At 40.0% G+C, this 17256-nt stretch overlaps 1 protein-coding gene across 1 annotated transcript in view; it reads left to right on the forward strand.

The window, feature by feature from the left end:
• The window catches only part of GUCY2F (guanylate cyclase 2F, retinal), a 95447-nt gene that overhangs the window by 3584 nt on the left and 74607 nt on the right, over positions 1-17256 (forward strand). Inside the window, 2 exon segments of the mRNA XM_059385195.1 lie at positions 5735-6024; positions 14444-14452. Coding sequence (XP_059241178.1) covers positions 5735-6024; positions 14444-14452 — 299 coding nt within the window.

The raw sequence follows: 17256 nt of genomic DNA on the forward strand, positions 1-17256 counted from the left end.
TCTTTTTCCTATCAATGCTTGGCTGATTGTGAAATCCTTTCCATTTGGACTAACCAGGTTGTTGAACCATTGGGGATGCCTTTAAATTCTTTCAAATTGGGACTTCTTCAATACAATAGGATATTTAGAAAATAGGACACAGAATGGTCTTCTCTTGTTTGTACAAAATTGAAAACCTTATTACTATGTTATTGCCAGCTAACCTTTTCCCATCTATTGAAGATTACTGTACATTAAAAAAGAAAAAAACCCAAAGAAATAATAGCAACTTTGGTAATAGCTGATATTATCCGAGGGTTTATTGTGTGCTAGTTATTTCATTTTGCAAGGGTTTTTTTTTAAAGATTTTATTTACTTATTTGACAAACAGAGATCACAAGTAGGCAGAGTGGCAGGCAGAGAGAGAGGAGGAAGCAGGCTCCCCGCCGAGCAGAGAGCCCTATGTGGGTCTTGATCCCAGGACCCTGAGATCATGACCTGAACTAAAGGCAGAGGCTTTAACCCACTGAGCCACCCAGGAGCCCCTTGCAAGGGTTTTGTACAGACCATCTCATTCAGTTCTTGCAACATCCCTAACTAATAAGGTTAATTATTATTTAACACACTTTATGGATAAGATTTCAGAGGCCAAAAGAGGTTAAATAACTTGCCAATGTCACACAGCTTGTGAATGGGAAAGCCAGGCTATGTACTCAGGTTGCTCTAAAACAGCGCCTCTCAAACCTTGGTGTTTACCAGGATGCCCTGAAGGGCTTGTTAAAACACAGATTTCGGGGTTCCCTCTCCAGAGTTTCTGGTTCAGGAAGAGAAAGAAAGGCTGGGGAAGGGCCCCAGAATTTGCATTTTTAACCAGTTCATAGTGGTGCCCGTGCTGCTGGTCCAGGGATCACTCTTGGAGAACAACTGGTCTGATGAAAGACTTACACTCTACTGCCTCCTGTCTACCTGAGGTATGTCCCCAAAGCATACTCACTTGAGACCATGTGTGTCACGTAGGTTGTATAATTCAGTTCTTCCATTATTCTTTCTTTTTTTTTTTTAAAAGATTTTATTTATTTGACAGAGAGAGATCACAAGTAGACAGAGAGGCAGGCAGAGAGAGGGAAGCAGGCTCCCCGCTGAGCAGAGAGCCCGGTGCGGGACTTGATCCCAGGACCCTGAGATCATGACCTGAGCCGAAAGCAGCGGCTTAACCCGCTGAGCCACCCAGGTGCCCCTCCATTATTCTTTCTTAATTGTTGGGCCCACTGATGAAATTCTTTTAAGTGCCTCAAGGTAGCCAGTGTTGGCCTTATTTTCCTATAGTCATAACAACAGTGATATTGATAATACCGTGGCTAAGAGCCTTCGTGTTGATAGGGCATTTTGTATCGGATTTGGTAGGGATAAGCCTACGTAAAGTTAAATGGTGAAAGACAACCAGCTGTCATGAATGGTTCTGATATCAGCAATGATAAAATTATTGGAGACCCAGCACACAAGGAAGTTTCTGTAGAAGTACCCAGCATCTAAGCTTTCAACATTTAAGAGGCCATACCTAGATAGCAGTTTTTAAAAAGTTGAAGAAAACATATGTTGCAAGGTGTGAAGAAATATTAAAAACTTATCTCAAGCTGGGCCGCGATGTGAAAGCAATGAATGCACTTGGAATACCAGTTATATTGGGTATAAGAAAACAGGACCTGGTGTAGGTGGAATGGCCCTTAAATGTAATGTGTGTCTGACATCATGCTGAGCTACTTGTATGGGTTCAACATGGGTGGCAGGTAAGTAAGTGGTGGTCTCTGGACTTAAAGGCAAAAATGTGTGTGTCCAGGGGGTGGGGGGGAGGTGTCCTTAGCTGATAGAAACAGTCATACATTGCCCAGTGCCCTGTTCTTAAATTGTGCTCTGAAGGCTGCCTGCACCCAATCACAGTGGGGGGTGGATCTGGGAAGCAGGCTGATTCCAGAGCCTCCCACCTTCTTCTTATGCATCCGTTTTATAGACTGCATGGAAGAAAGCTGACAGGAAGACGGTCCGGGTGTACTTGTTTCACAGTGTGGTCAGATGGTTGAACCCTGGGGGAATGTGAGACTTGGGATAAATCACAGAGCATGCCCCCCTTCCTCTGGCTTGTGTACTCCTCCCAACATTTGTTAAAACGAAATAGATTAAAATATATAGTGATACACACACACACACACACACACACACACACACACACACACCAGTGATAGGGGATGTTGCAGAATGGTTAAAGTGAAGATAAAGAACACTAGAATGCGGGGTGAGGGGTGCTTTCTGGGCTTGGGAGCAATACTGTGGGCTCACTGTATGAATACAACTCGTAAGGACTAAGAACTTAAGTGTGAGACTGGGCCCATTTTCCTCCACTAAGGACTCTATAGCCAGTAATCTGTAAAAAATAAAAAAGTGAACTTTGCCTTCTGAGAAACACAGTTCCTCCATCTGAAGGAACTATCAGACAGAATATTTTAATAGAAGATAAAAAGTAGGAGTAGAGTGACTTAGTAATGAACTTCTCCTGGAGTTTCATGATGTTTCTTGCTGCTAGTGTTGAGGGTGAAAGAGAAGGTCCTGGAGAGCCTGCCCTAGTAGGTACCACAGTATGAAGACATAGTTGCTGATGTTTTGAGTGGGGCTCAGGAAGCACAGAGAAAGTGCTAGTATCATATCATGATGAGCTGGGATCTCAGCAAGATGTATCTCCGGATCCTTGTTTTGGCTATAGAGTGGCTGACTGTTAACAAGCAGGATGGAAACTTACAAATTAGTATTCTTCAGTGATCATCCGTTGACCCAGGCCTTGTCAAGGATTTAAGGTTTCTGTCCACTAATCCTTGCCTGACGACAGCTTACAGGTAAAATCCCATTTTAATGAATGTAATTTTGAGATAATAATGCTATTTAGTAAAATCATCATGTAGAACAGACGCACCCACAAATCCCTGTTCACAAAGCACTCAATCTATTAAATTAAGATGCTGTTGTTTTAATTCAGTATTTATGCTTTCTATTTCAGTCATGTTCAATGGCAAGATCTTGCCATGTAAAAAATGGAGGAGACTGACATCATACCCTCTCCAAGGCTTTGTTTTCTCATTTGTAAAATAATGAGGGGAATGAAAGGAACTAGTAGGTCTCAAAGAGTCTTTCCAGTTATAAGAATTCTGACTCTTTGTCTAAGATATCCTTAGTGTGGGCCCATGAAAGAAAAATTACAAGGAGAGATTAAGGTCGAGAGTAAGGTCTTGAGCATAATTAATGACACTAAGCATCAAGGACAAGTATGGTAGAATTTACCTGCCAGGTAAATATCACTTCAACTTGTTCCTCCATGCTCACAATCCAGATATGCCCATGCCTTACATCTCAAGGAACCCACAAAAGATACCCAAGTGTACAACCTCTGATTTTTCAGGCATTCGTTTAAACAGTGTTCATTGGGTGCATAAGGTGTACCAGGATACAGAGATAAATAAGATACAGTCCTTGACCAGTCATTGGGTACATGCTGATGTTGAGAAAGGGGTACAATGTGATAACGATTGTTGAATAGCCGGCTCGTCAAGGGGGAAGATTGCCCTGACTTACAATGTTTGCCGATCTTTATAGAGTGATTTCCATAATCACTACCACCATGCCCAATTTCGAGCTACCAGTCTGACACTGACTGGTGCACAGAATCCCTGAAAATTTAACCACAGGCTCTTCTAAACTAGTACCATCCAGATCCAACACACTTCTGAGGGGATGTGACCTTGTGAGAGGTGGCTCTCTCTGAGAGGTATTAGCTATCATCTCCTGACACAGCCCCACCCCCAGCAGCTAGAAAAACGAGTGTGTCAGTTGTGAAGGGTGCAGTTGGGTGGTACGCCACGGCACCCACTACATAGAGTGTATGTTAAAGTATTTGCTGTATTTCAACCAACACAATTCCATTTAACGTTCCATCTAGTGAAGTAATTTTAATATTCCTTGAAATATAGTAAATAAAATTTTATCTCTGTTGGGTAATCTCGGTCAAATCACCTAATCTCTGTTTTTGTTGAAGAAAAATGCCAATACTGACTTGCTTGCTAAGGATCCTGGTGGACAAATTGGCCAACTACCTGAAACAGCTGACTTAACTCATTTCCCTCCCTCAGTGGACCTGTTACTGGACTAGTTGGACCAAATGATTCATGTTTAGTGGTGCAACCAAATTTGATTCTAGTTTTTCCTTCTAAATCCAGCTTTTGCCTCGTCAAACCCCTCTGGCACTCCATTTTCCCATTATGCAATGTGTAATTATGAACAAAGGAGTTTGAACTTCTTGAGTGGCTCATGAATTAGCTCCAAAGATATCCCAGAGTATTTGAAGGAAGATTTAAGGATCAGAATACACATAGAACCTTTTAGGACAATTATATTGAAGGAACTAATGGCCATTTGAAAACTGAAAGTTACACTGTGTGTGTGTGTGTGTGTGTGTGTGTGTGTGATTTAAATCATCATCATAACTTGCTAGTTACACCTTAAAAAACTGAAATTATCAGCTCTAGGTCAAAGGGGAAAGTTTCTGGGGGTTATTTAACGAGTGTAAAAAAGTTTTTGGAAATAGAGGAAGAAATATGTAAATGCCAAAGACCAGTCATTGAACACAGTTAAGCGTACTCATTTCCTGAGATTAAAGGTTCTGTGAAAGCACGTATAATTAATATTTACCAATATCAATAGGACCTTTGCCTTTCTTCCAGGAGCTAGAATACTTGCCAGTCATTATCTAATTAAACTAGTCAATGTACCTGTGAAATGCTTTGGAATCTGCATTTTAAAGATGTGGGCACTGAAGCACAAGTGGGCTTAAACTAAACTCATTTAGCATACCAAGGGCGGAAATTGGATAGAAGACTTTCAGTCTCATGATCTTGCTGCCATTCTTCAACCGTGGCCTCCTCTAATCCACTCTATTCTAGCATAGCCTTGCCAAACAACATAGTTTTCGTAAGTCTAGGAGGAATTAGAGAGCAAAGTAATTCCAATTACAGGGAAGTTAGATTTTTAAAAGTTGAACATATCACTGATAATATTATTAGCATTTAGAGGTGAGTGTGAGCTAGTGCCATTCATTGTCTATAATGGCCATGGTAAGGGTGGGAACAGTTGTGCAAAATCTACTGGAATGTATGTTTGCAGGAGCAGGGCCATAAGTATCAGTGGTGTTTCTGAGAATATCCCCCATCCTCACCCTTTAGCCTTCTTATTCTTAGGTACTATTTTTTTAGTGTTATGCACTTAGCCCATTATAAGAATTGCTCCTTCAATCAACACTACCACCCTATGAAGTACATATTTATGATCTCCATTTTATAAGTGAGGCAGAGAGAGGTAAGCTAAGGGTATACAGCTAACAATGACTAGTGATGTTAAGATATAAACCTGAATCTTCCAATCCCAAAACCTCTTCATTATGCTACCTCCCATTAGCTAAATTTATTCTTATTCCTGTCTAGTATTGGCTCTGTAGGCTGTAGTCATATCTGCATCATCCCTTTGCCGAATCCAGGGTCCTGAGCACACCTCAGCCTTAGCTCAGTGCTTCAACATCTTGATCATCTCAGAGGCGTCAGATAAAAATCATTTACCAGTTGGTTATAACACATCTATTTATTTTTCCCGATCTGTGGTTTTTGGAATTCTATTTTACTAACATATTACTGCCATAACCCTCCTGCTTTATTGGTTTCAGTAATCATCATGTATGTGCATTCGGCCTTGATTGGGGGAGAGACTCAGATGCATCTCTTGGAATGGGCTCATGATGTGAAAATGACTGATGGAAACTACGTCTTTGTTCCCTATGATGCTCTGCTCTACAGTTTACTTTATAAGCATACCCCCTACCAGGTCCTGAGGAAAAACCCGAAACTCCGGGAAGCCTATGATGCTGTGTTGACCATTACAGTGGAGTCCCAAGAAAAAACCTTCTATCAAGCCTATACTGAAGCAGCAGCTATACATGAAATTCCTGAGAAGTTGGTCAGATCAGGTAAGTGCAGATTTACAAGTTATCATAAGTGGAGACCCTCAAACAACAAGAAGGTCAATATTGTTCCTGTGAAAAGCCTCTATTGCATAGGCAACCCAATCAAGAAGAGGCAACCACGCACAAATTAAAAACACCTTTTGTTTGAAGGAAACATTTGTAAAACAAAGGCACATTGTTGAAGCTTTTTTTTTTTTTAAATTATCAAGCTGCCCATAATGACAGCATGCAGCTCTGAAGAATAAGTAAAATAAATTTTAAAAATTTAGGAAGAGGGAAACAAAGATTTTATAATAGACTAGTGCTATTCAAGGGAGCTAGAGAATTCTTATGTCTGACCCAAGTTCAGCTGGTTTGAATAGTTCTAAATCTATTCAAAATCACAGAGAGCTGGTGTATAAGACCATATTAATTTTATTATTGATAAAACTGGTATTAGAGAATATGGCTTCTGTTTGTAAGCATTTGAGCTTCCCAGTACTGAATCTGAGGATTACCCAGACTTCCCTACCTAGTCAACAACATTGCAGGACCACCATATTCCAGCACCACAATGGCGTGCCTTTTGTAAAATGTACAGCCTGGAGGAGCATAGTGGAGTGTGTGCATCCTATAGGTAGGTGGCTCCCAAGAGAAAGAAGTTAGGAGGGACTGGGCTGTATATCCTTAGTTCTCCTTCCAAATTAACCAGTTAGGTTAAAACACTCCTCTTTTGTGGGAGGGAATGAGTAAGGAGGTGAGGAGAGGTCAGATGTTTTTTGCTAGTAGGGTTATTTCTGTATGAAAGGAATAGTTTGGAATGGGGAAGCATTCCTCCCTTCTAATATGTAAGATGTGATATTTACATGTGTATAAATGAATATATGTATAAACACATTTCAGATTCAAATCATAGACACTAAAGGGCCTGAGGAAGGTAAAGGAGTAGGGAGGGGAACAAAGCAGAGAAAGGAATGGAGAGCAAAGACAAAAACAAAGAGGAAACATCCAAAAAAGACAAGGAATATGGGAAGAAGGTGGGAAGGCCAAAGATACCAGTTAGATGAAAAAAATAAAGAGGTGGTTTTTGTAGGTTGGAGGCTACATGTAGAAGGCAGTCACTTTGAGAAGTATTTAGAATAACACATGAGTAGAATTAAAAGTTCTAACATTTGCTAGCATAGTGTATCAGTTATAATGCTTCTGGCTGTAAGTAACAGACTGTTCAACACAAAATGGCCCAGGTGATTTTTCTTTTCAAAATCTGAAGGTATGGGGAGCTCAAGGGTCCGTTATTCATCAGCCCAACGATGTTATCAATGAACCATGCTTGACTCATCTTTCCATTTTACAAGCCATAGCATGCTATCTTGCCATCGTTATTTGGTTGGTCTTATGGTCCCATGATGGCTGCCACAGTTCCAGACATTACATATTATAGGTGGAACTGCCTCCAGATAAAAATGGGCAATGAACTTTTCTTGTGTCTTTTTTTAAGAGTGAGGAAATTTTTCCCAGAAGCTCCTCAGGCAGACTTTTCTCCACACTTTCTTGATCACATTCATGTCTCATATACATACCAAAATCAATCATTTAGGAAGAGGAACAAAACTATCATGGTTAACCCTATGGCTGCTGGAAAAATGTGAACAGATTTGAGATTCTGTTAGCAGGGAAGAAGGCTGTCAGGGAGGCAGCTGATTGTGTCTAACACTCACATTCTCAATGATATTCTTTTTTATATCCACCATTTATTTCTTTATCCCGTGGACTGCTTCTGCCTCTGAACAAATAATTCAGATAAAACTTAGGTTTAGTTTAAGCATTGATAACAAAGATTTTGCTGATTCTTGTTCTAATAAAAAAAAGGTGACCAGCAGAAATATTAACAGGGGAGATTTTGAACTTTATTGCTACTGAGATGTTTATAATAAATCTTTCTTTTAGGAGACACACAGATGTTTAAAAACAAGTGGTCAGTTTGGTCATGAGTTGCAAGAATCCTTCAGATTCCTAAGAATGGTTGCTCAAACCAGTTGTTTGGTGTTATTTACAGGCAAGCAAAGAGATGGTGAATTTTTGTATTTTTTAGCCAATGATACGATACTACACCGATACAGACTAAGTCTTTTTACTTTAACCATGAAACGAGGGAAGGAGAAAGGTGTGTGTGTGTGTGTGTGTGTGTGTGTGTGTATTGTACATGCATATATATGAACAGATATTTTATATAAAAAATTCAGACCTACTACTTGTAATATTTGATCCAAATATTACACCTTATTACACCACAATACCTTGTGGAAAACATAAGGTAATTAAGGCAAGAAAAGAAAAGACACCACTATCTTCGTTGCTAGGCAGCATGTACCCTGCTTTAGACAAGAAAATAGAGAGGGTTAAGGCAAAGGATCTAGATCTTATAAAACAGTTTGTTTGGATGCATTTCCTCCCCCTCTTTGCAGATTCCTAGGGTATACCCTCCTAACCAAAGACTAAGAGAAGGATGAGACAGCTATCTTTGGATTTTTGCTAAACAAAACCTTCTTTTGCCTAAATCATTTTGCTAAATATTTGAAGGCAGCTGGCATAGGAGAAAGAGCATATGATAAAGAGTTAGACACACTTGGGTTTAAGTACCAGGGTTCCACTCTTACTAGCTATGTGTCCTTGGGCAAATTACTTCCACTTTTTTGAGTCTCAGTGTTCTCATCTGTAAAATGGGTTAGTGATCTGCATCTTCTAGGATTATTGCAAAGATTAAACAAAGTCACATGTGTAAGGTAACTAGCAGAATGTCTGGCTCACAGTTTCCTTCCTTTCTACTTTTTCTTCCGTGGGGCCAGAATGGCCTTATACTTACCATCTAAGTTTGAATCTGATTTCAGCTCCCTACTCTTGAAGTTTTCTTATTTCTAGCAGAAAATTGCTCATTAGTTTTAGCTTTCAAAATTATTTTGCTTTCAGAATTCCAAATGATATTTTCTTAGATCAAAAGATGTAGTGCATTGTTTGTTTGTCCCTGGACTCCTGCTGTTTTTGCCCTGTTAAGTCAACAGATCAATAATTATTTGCTAAGCACCTGCCATGCGCCATGCATTGTGTGGAACACCAGATAGAACAGTTAACAAGACAAGATTTTTGTCAGTGGTGTGTTGGAACTTTTTTTCAAAAGCTGATGGTGTGCACTTTTTCCCAATTCTGTGTCCAATGGCATAATGTTGTTAGCTAGAAACCAGTCATCGGGAGTATTTACACCACAGAAATTGGTAAATGATACAAGTAAGAGCTATTTTCCTCCTTATAGAGTCAAAGGTTTTCTAGCACATCTCTTTTAAAAAAAAAGATTTTATTTATCTATTTGACAGAGATCACAAGTAGGCAAAGAGGTAGGCAGAGAGAGAGGAAGGGAAGCAGGCTCCCCGTTGAGCAGAGAGCCCAAAGTGGGGCTCGATCCCAGGACCCTGGGATCATGACCTGGGCTGAAGGCAGAGGCTTTAACCCACTGAGCCACCCAGGTGCCCCATCCTATCACATCTCTTGTTCCTGATCTTTTGGGGTATAAATTCCTGTGAGAGGGACAGTAAGTGAATGAACAAACATATGAAAAACATGGCCATATTTCTTTCTTGCCCAATAACTTCTAGTGTAGTTAAAATTTCCTAGAGGGGCTATATTGCTCAGAGCAGCATTTGCAATCTCTTTTAATTTATGCTGTTCTTTAAAAAGTAAAACTGAAGACTGTCAAAGTGATATGCACACATAGTTTTAATGGTTAAGAAATGCTAAAAAGTTTGTGTCAACTACGAAGCAGTTCCTAGGCCTCCCTCCCACCTTTCATCGGAAGCAACCACTTTCTTGTCTCTTTTGCTTTTTATTCTGGTATTTACTTCTGGGTTTGTAAATACCATACCACCACTGGTCTCTCTCTCTCGGTTATCTCTTGATTAATCAATTTATCATTTATTTATTTATTTATTATTGAGAGAGAGAGAGAGAGAGAAGGAGAGGGGGAGGAGGGGTAGAGGGAGAAGGAGAGTCCTTTGTGTATTTTTAAAGATTATTTGAGAGTGAAAGAAAGAGAGAGCAAGAGTCTGGGGGGAGGGGCAGAAGGAGAGAGAATCTTAAGCAGACTGTGCTGAGCACCAAGCCTGATGCAGGGCTTAATCTCATGTGTCTGAGTTCTGGGCCTGAGCTGAAACCAGGAGTTGGTTGCTTAACAAGCTGTGCCACCCAGACGCCCCATGGAGAAAGAGAATCTTAAGCAGACTCCACTCCCAGCGTGGAGCCGGACACAGGGCTCCATCTCACAACTGTGAGATTATTCATGCATGACCTGAGCTAAATTCAAGAGTTGGATGCTTAAGGGACTGAGCCACGCTGGCACTCCTTGATTAATCAATTTTAGACATTATTTGTTGACTTTCTATTACAGTTGAGGATTTTTAGCTCTTATATACTTCCTTATGTTCCTTCAAACCTTCAATATACGTATGCCACAATTTTTAGTTAAATTCATATTTGGTATTTTTTGTATTATACCTATCTAAATATCATTGATTGCTGATCCATATGGTATATTACGGTAACAGTTCATTCTGTGTGTAACTTTTGATGTTTACTGGGGTTAACAATTGTCTAATTTTTAAATTTGTTTACATTAACTTGAATTTTGAAGTCTTTCCACACTGTCTGATAAAGCTGTGGAATTTTCACAGAACAATTTTGTACATGGCAAAAATCCCTTATCAGTTTCATTTGTTTTTCCTGAAGCTCTCTGTCCTCCTGTTCCAATCTAAACTTATTGCTCTCTAAAGCTTCTGCACAACTGTTATACTAAGATCTCCTTTTTCACTACCCTGGAAGGTCCTTTTCTCTTTTTTTTCTGTGCTGAATCCACTCTTGCATGAATCTTGTGGCTCCCATTATTTCCCCCCAGTTTACTCTTGTTTTGGTGGAGCACACTCTCTAGTGAGAAAGCTATAGGGATGGTAAATTTTCGAAATTTTGCATATCTGAAAGTCATTCTTCTATCTTCACTATTGGTTGATAGTTTGAGTATAAAAATCTAGGTTAAAAAATCATTTTCCCTAAGGCACCTGGCTGGCTGTTGGAAGAGCATGTGACTTTTGATCACCGGCTTTTAAGTTTGAGCCCCACGTTGGGTGTAGAGATTACTTAAAATCAACCATCAAATAAAATCATTTTCCTTTAGCACTCTGAAGACAGGGCACACTGTCTTATTTCCATTATTGGCATTGACAATTCCAATGCCATTGTTATTCCTGAGTCTTTAATGCAACCTCTTTTCATTCCTCCCCATCTCTTCCAGAGGCTTTTAAGATTGTCTTTATTCCTGATGTTAGGAAATTTCATGATGATGTCTGGGTCCTTGACATACATTATGCAGTATATATTGTGGGGTCTTTCAATCTCATTCTACCTGGGAAATGTTTGTATATTATTTATTTGATAATTTCTTCGACAACATTGTCTTTGTTCTCTCTGAAAATACTATTAGTTGTTTATAAGATTGGGTTGATTTTTAAATTGTCTAATTGTTTCTCTTGTATCTTCCATATTTTTGTTATAAATTACTCTTCCTAAAAGAGCCTCTCAATTTTGCATCTTCTTTTACTGATTTTTAATTTTTTTCCCTATAATATTGTTAATTTCCAAGAGTTGGTTCTTGCTGTTTGATTATTCTATTTTGATAGCATCCTGATTTTGTTTTGTAAATATGGTATTTTATCTTATTTCTTAGAAAATATTCATTGTACTTTGAAATTCTTTTCTGCTGCCTGTGTTTTTCTCCATTTCTAATTTTTCATGCTTCTTTGTTTTGGTCTTTCTATTTCATTTTGGAAGTTTCCTTAATTCTTAATTTCCTTAATTCTCTGGTGATCCTGAATGAAAAGAATGAAGCTCTAAGAGACAGATTTGAAGGTGCATGTACATCGTGTGTTTGTTAATCAGTGGAGAAATTGGCTAGCCAGCTGAATTTTTTGTCAGTACCTGTAGATCGTGCCTCTTGGGCTACACTCCCTTCAGGGAAGAATACTCCCATCTTCTTGGGAGTCATAATCCTGGTTGTCACTATTCTAGGAGTCATGGAGGGGGGAGACTGGGACTCTCATTGTTAAGTATAAACACTTCAACTTCATCACTCTTTTTTGTGGCTTGCCTAACTTTTACCTTCCTTTGGATTATGTGTCCCAGCTCTAGAGCTGTTCTGAATCAGTTTAACCTGTTTCCAGCAGGGTTTGGCTTTCCTTAATAAAGGTGGGGATGGCAGATGTCTAATCACTCCTTACAAGGACATTCAAAGGGCTGTCCTTCCTTTAAAGTGCTGCCTCACTCCAACTTCTACAGTACTTGGTGCCTCTAATTCCTACGCCTTTGTAGGATTCTCAGGGGGGGAAATCTGCTAGTTGCTTACCAACAATCCCCCTTGGGGGAATGGTGTGGAAGGTTGGTGTTTCTGTTCCTTGTCCTCCTTGTTTGAGAGCGATATTTGAGAGGAAGAGGAGACTGAGGAAAAAAAACTCGACCTCACTATCTTCAATCAGGAAGTCATGAAGGAAAAAAAGAAGTTACAAAAAAGTTATTGGTGGATCTGGCAGTTACTTGATTTAGCAAATATTTATTTAGCTCAGATATAACATGGTTAAGAGCATGGGCTTTGAAGGCAGAGTGCTGTACATTTACTTAAGCTCTCTGTATCTTCTTTTCATTATATTAAGTTGGGAGTAATAATAGTGCCTCCCTCATATAGTTGTTGTGAGAATTAAATGAGTTAATACACATAAAGAGCTTGCCTGGCACCTAATAGCTCCTTAATAAATGTTTATTATTAGTGGTATTAGTGTTGTTCTTTTTATTATTATTATGGGCTCAGCACTTTGCAGGTGATACCATGGAGAACAAAATAGAAATAGGTTCTTTTCCTCAATGAAGGGGAATGGTTTTACCATTTTAGGGTGCTAAGAACACTGGGTCTAAAATTGGGACTTTTAGGGGCACCAAGGTGGCTCAGCTAGTAGGGTATGCAATTCTTGATCTCATGGTTGTGAGTTTGGGCCTCATATTGGGTGTAGAGATTACTTACAAATAAGGAAAATCTTAAGATAGAATAAAATAAAATTGGGATTTCTACCTATTGGTCACAAATTCAAGACTGGGATAAGGTCCTTGACCACTATTTTTCCAGGATGGTATTATTAGAGTTCTGTGTTCCTCTTCTGAAGTACAAATAATAGCAGCTCTCATGTATTCAGTGCTTACTCTGTGCCTCGTAATTAACATGAATGTTCTCATCAGATCTGTAGATCAAGCCTACAAATTAGGTATTATTATCTCTACTTCATGGATGATGAAACTGAGGCTCAAGGTAACTTTTCCAAGGTTATACAGCTGCTGGCAAGTGGCAGAGCAGGGATTCCAATACTGATCTGCTAACAGAACCATTTAACTACATAATAAATTACACTGTATCTCATGTCCAATGCTTTATTCAATGTAATATTGCTAAGCGACTAACACTTTGATTTGAATGGGTTTTTCAGATTGTTTTCCTCTATCCTAGGAAGTACTAGGACTTTATGAGGACCCATGAAAAGAGAACAGTAAATCAGGGGTGCCTGGGTGGCTCAGTCGGTTGGGAGTTTGCCTTTAGCTCAGGCTGTGATCTCCCGGTCCTAGGATCTACCTCCCTACTCCGCAGGGAGTCTGCTCCTCCCTTTCCCTCTGCCTCTCTCCCCAACTCATGCTTACTCTCTTTTTCTCTGTCTCAAATAAGTAAATAAAATCTTTTTAAAAAGAGAGAGAGAGAACAATGAATCAAAATGGAGGGATTGGGGGGTAGGAAGCCAGTGACAAACTTCCTAATTTAGTCTCGGGATGATTGGGCAAGGATTATCACTTTGTACCTTTAAAATTTGACTTCTGAAGTAAGGTTTTCATGCCTATATCCTTTACTTTTGCTGTATTCCTAATGCTTGTTTTCAGGAAAATGCTACTGGCTACAAATGCATATTGCTAGAACACACATTTGGGATAATTTTTCCAAATGTGGCCTTATTTGCCTAAGCAAAGGAAATCCTCTGGATTTCTCAGCAAACCCAGGGGCCCCTGAAGCTCCTGGAACCCACTGGTTTCTATTAGCTTAAATATATGTGCCTGTCAGGGGACGTGGTTAGGGCTGAAGCATTCCAGGATGGGGCGCACCAGACACTTGTCAGGAAAGGTTGCCTGCTGCTTACAGTGGCTACACTTTGTACATCATTCTATAAAAACAATAAGGGAATCATTCTATAAAAATAAAGGTATTATATTCCTGAGTATCATATAAAACAGATTGGGTTATTAGCCATCTTTTGGCTAAGATCAAGGGTTGAGATCATGCATTGTTGGAGGTACCACCTTGAATAAGAGGAATTTGATTACCATCTGGTTTCTCACATGCCTGGATTTTTGTTCAAAAGTGGTGTTGCCATTTTGTCCTTCAAATGATGCTTTCTGACCCAGGTGTGTTTCAATGTATGTTTCTAAGGACAAAATGCTTTGGAAGCCAGTTTTGGGTCTTGTGAGCACAGTAAGTCGGGACTGATGATGGTCAGCTTAACAACAGCATGAACCATTAAATTGAACAAATTTGAAAATCACTGCTCCTGACCCAGACCTTGTTTTCTTGGATACCAAACTCCAAGAAGCCTAGGGTAGAAGTAGCTAAATTTGCTGAATAACAAACAATCAATTCTCAATCATTTATTCATAATTCATTCAGTCAGGTTCAGGTCCATGCAGCAGGCAAAACTAATAGATTGAGTCATGAGTGTGATGTCAACAAGGTCATCCGCCTGACAGAAACTCCTGCCAATGCTATCGTGCTTCTTTGGAGTTGTGGTCAGAAGCAGGGACAGAGGGTGTGGAGACGGCCTTTTTTCCCTCACCCCATCTTCTATCTCTTCTTTCATTATTTGCAGCAGCCGCAGCTGGAGACCTTTTGTGACCAATGTTCACAGAGTGTGCCTTTGACTTACAGGAAGGGATAATTTCTACTACTGAAGGGTACCGAAGGGCACAGTGGGTGAAATAGCACCACAAACCAGCTGGGACACAAATTCAGGCCCTCACGGTGAGAGTGGGCCCTGTGACAGTTCTTTTGCAACGGAACGCTATGAATTGCTACAGCTATGCCCTTTCCTTTAGCTTCAGGTCCCTCTATTTTCGTGGCTCTGTGTGTATATGTGTGTGCATTTATGCACATGCACATGTGTAAGGTGTGTGTGTGTGTGTGTGTGTGTGTGCGTGTGCGTGCACACATATGTGCACACACGTACGTGGGCAGGTGTGCTATGTGGTGGAGGCTAGAGAATCCTGAAAAATAGGCTTCAGGTTTCAGTCGTCTTGGAGAGTTGCTGTCAGTCAGCTCTAGCAGGGGTCACTCCAAGAACACAGAAGGCAGCATAGGCTGACTAGCTGAAAATCCTGTGAGATGGGTCAACTCAAAGGTGAGGGTGTTGTTTTTTAATAGTTTCAATCTTTGCTTTTGGCTGTAGGTAGATACAGTCTCTTTCCCAGAAGGCTCCGTGCCTTTCAAAACAGAATACTAGCATTTTCTCTGCTTTCAGGGGCTTGCTGCCCTGTGGTTTTTTTTTTTTTTTCTTACACTCATTTGTTTTTTTTTCTTACACTCATTTGATTTTATACTCCACCTTCCAGCCTTAACTTATTGTCATAACCTACCAAAGCCCCAGAAAACAGTCAGGCTCTCGCAAAATTCCTGAGGACCATTAAATGGAGCATCTGAGAAAGTCAAAAGGGAAAGTTAGTGAAAATGCTTTTAGGGACCTCAGTGTGTGTTAGGTGACTAATTGTGGATGCACCTGGCACCTGTTCGCCATGCCTCCTTCTATAGTGTGTGTTAAGGCGAATCAGTGGAAAGACATCCCTAGACAAACACTCAGGGAACTGAAATGTTGATTTCTGCCCTGCTCTTAGTTAGCTCTGTTATCTGGGGCAAGGTTTTTCACCTGAACCATTGGAAGAATGGAGCTGCTCTTAACAAAAATGGAGAAGATCATTATAGATGAAGCAGGAAGATTTGAGGTGAAAATCAGGAACTTGATTTTGGGTACATTGAAAACTAGTGTCCATGTAAAGATATCAGAGTAGGTGGTTGACTTATGAGTCTGGAATTTAGCAGTCTGGGCTGGAAGTATAAATCTGAGATTTATAGCATAAATGTGGTATTTAAAGCCATGAGACCAGGGGAGATCCCCAATGGAGTGAGTGTTGCTAGGAAAGAGGACCAAGGACTGAGCTGTTTAACGTTCTCATGTTAAAAGATCAGAGAGATAAAGGGAAAAATAATATATACAGTCCAAATGGAAATGTCTGCAAGCTAAATTTGGTCCTTGTGCTAGACTAAGTGTTGGGAAATTTCATATGAGTTCGCACCTAAAAAAGACTTCAGGTAATGCCTATTTCAAGCAAAAATGCTAAACTAAGAATAGATAACCTGTGTTCTAGTCCTGATTTTGTGCCCCAGTCAGTGACCTTGACAGATCATTGAACTACTCTGAGCCTCCCTTTCCTGTCTAAAGAGATAGAGAACTAGACCCAATGATCTCCAACTGTAGACATTTGTGGTTCTAGACATTTTAGAGAGGAAGAAATTGAAGCCCAGGGAGAGGGTATAAATGATTTGCCGAACATTCTGGTATTAGGAAGAGACCACAGGCCACTGTGACTTCTTCTTCTGTATTGTTTTAACCCACGTATGTGTATTAGAATGCCTGGGACACTTTAGGAATACTGATTACTAGATCCCAAACCTAAAGCATCTCATTTTGTTTGTCTGCATTGGGTTTGGCATTGGTATTTTTGATACTCCTTGGGTAATTGACAACACACTGCTCTGTCAACAGGGCATGGCATTGTCCTGCTAGCTGCTACTATAATTCTCTGCATCTTGACTTGTCTTTCTAACATGAAAATGATCCATTCAATTTTAAACCCTCTTATTCAGATGAAGGAGGAAGATAGCTTTCTAGTCCTGGTGAAACCAAAGTAGCAAGTATCAGCTTTCTCTGAAGCTCGGTAAAATGGCATGACCATCGCTTTCTTGAACTCCATTCTAGAGGTGAAATGTTATGGAAAACCATGAAGCCATGGCCTGTGGAGGGGGTGGGCAGGGATTGAGGGAGGGATCGTTCTCTCTTCCTCCCTACCTTTTTGGAATA

Source organism: Mustela nigripes, chromosome X (genome assembly GCF_022355385.1).
Source record: "Mustela nigripes isolate SB6536 chromosome X, MUSNIG.SB6536, whole genome shotgun sequence".
Classification (NCBI taxonomy): domain Eukaryota; kingdom Metazoa; phylum Chordata; class Mammalia; order Carnivora; family Mustelidae; genus Mustela; species Mustela nigripes.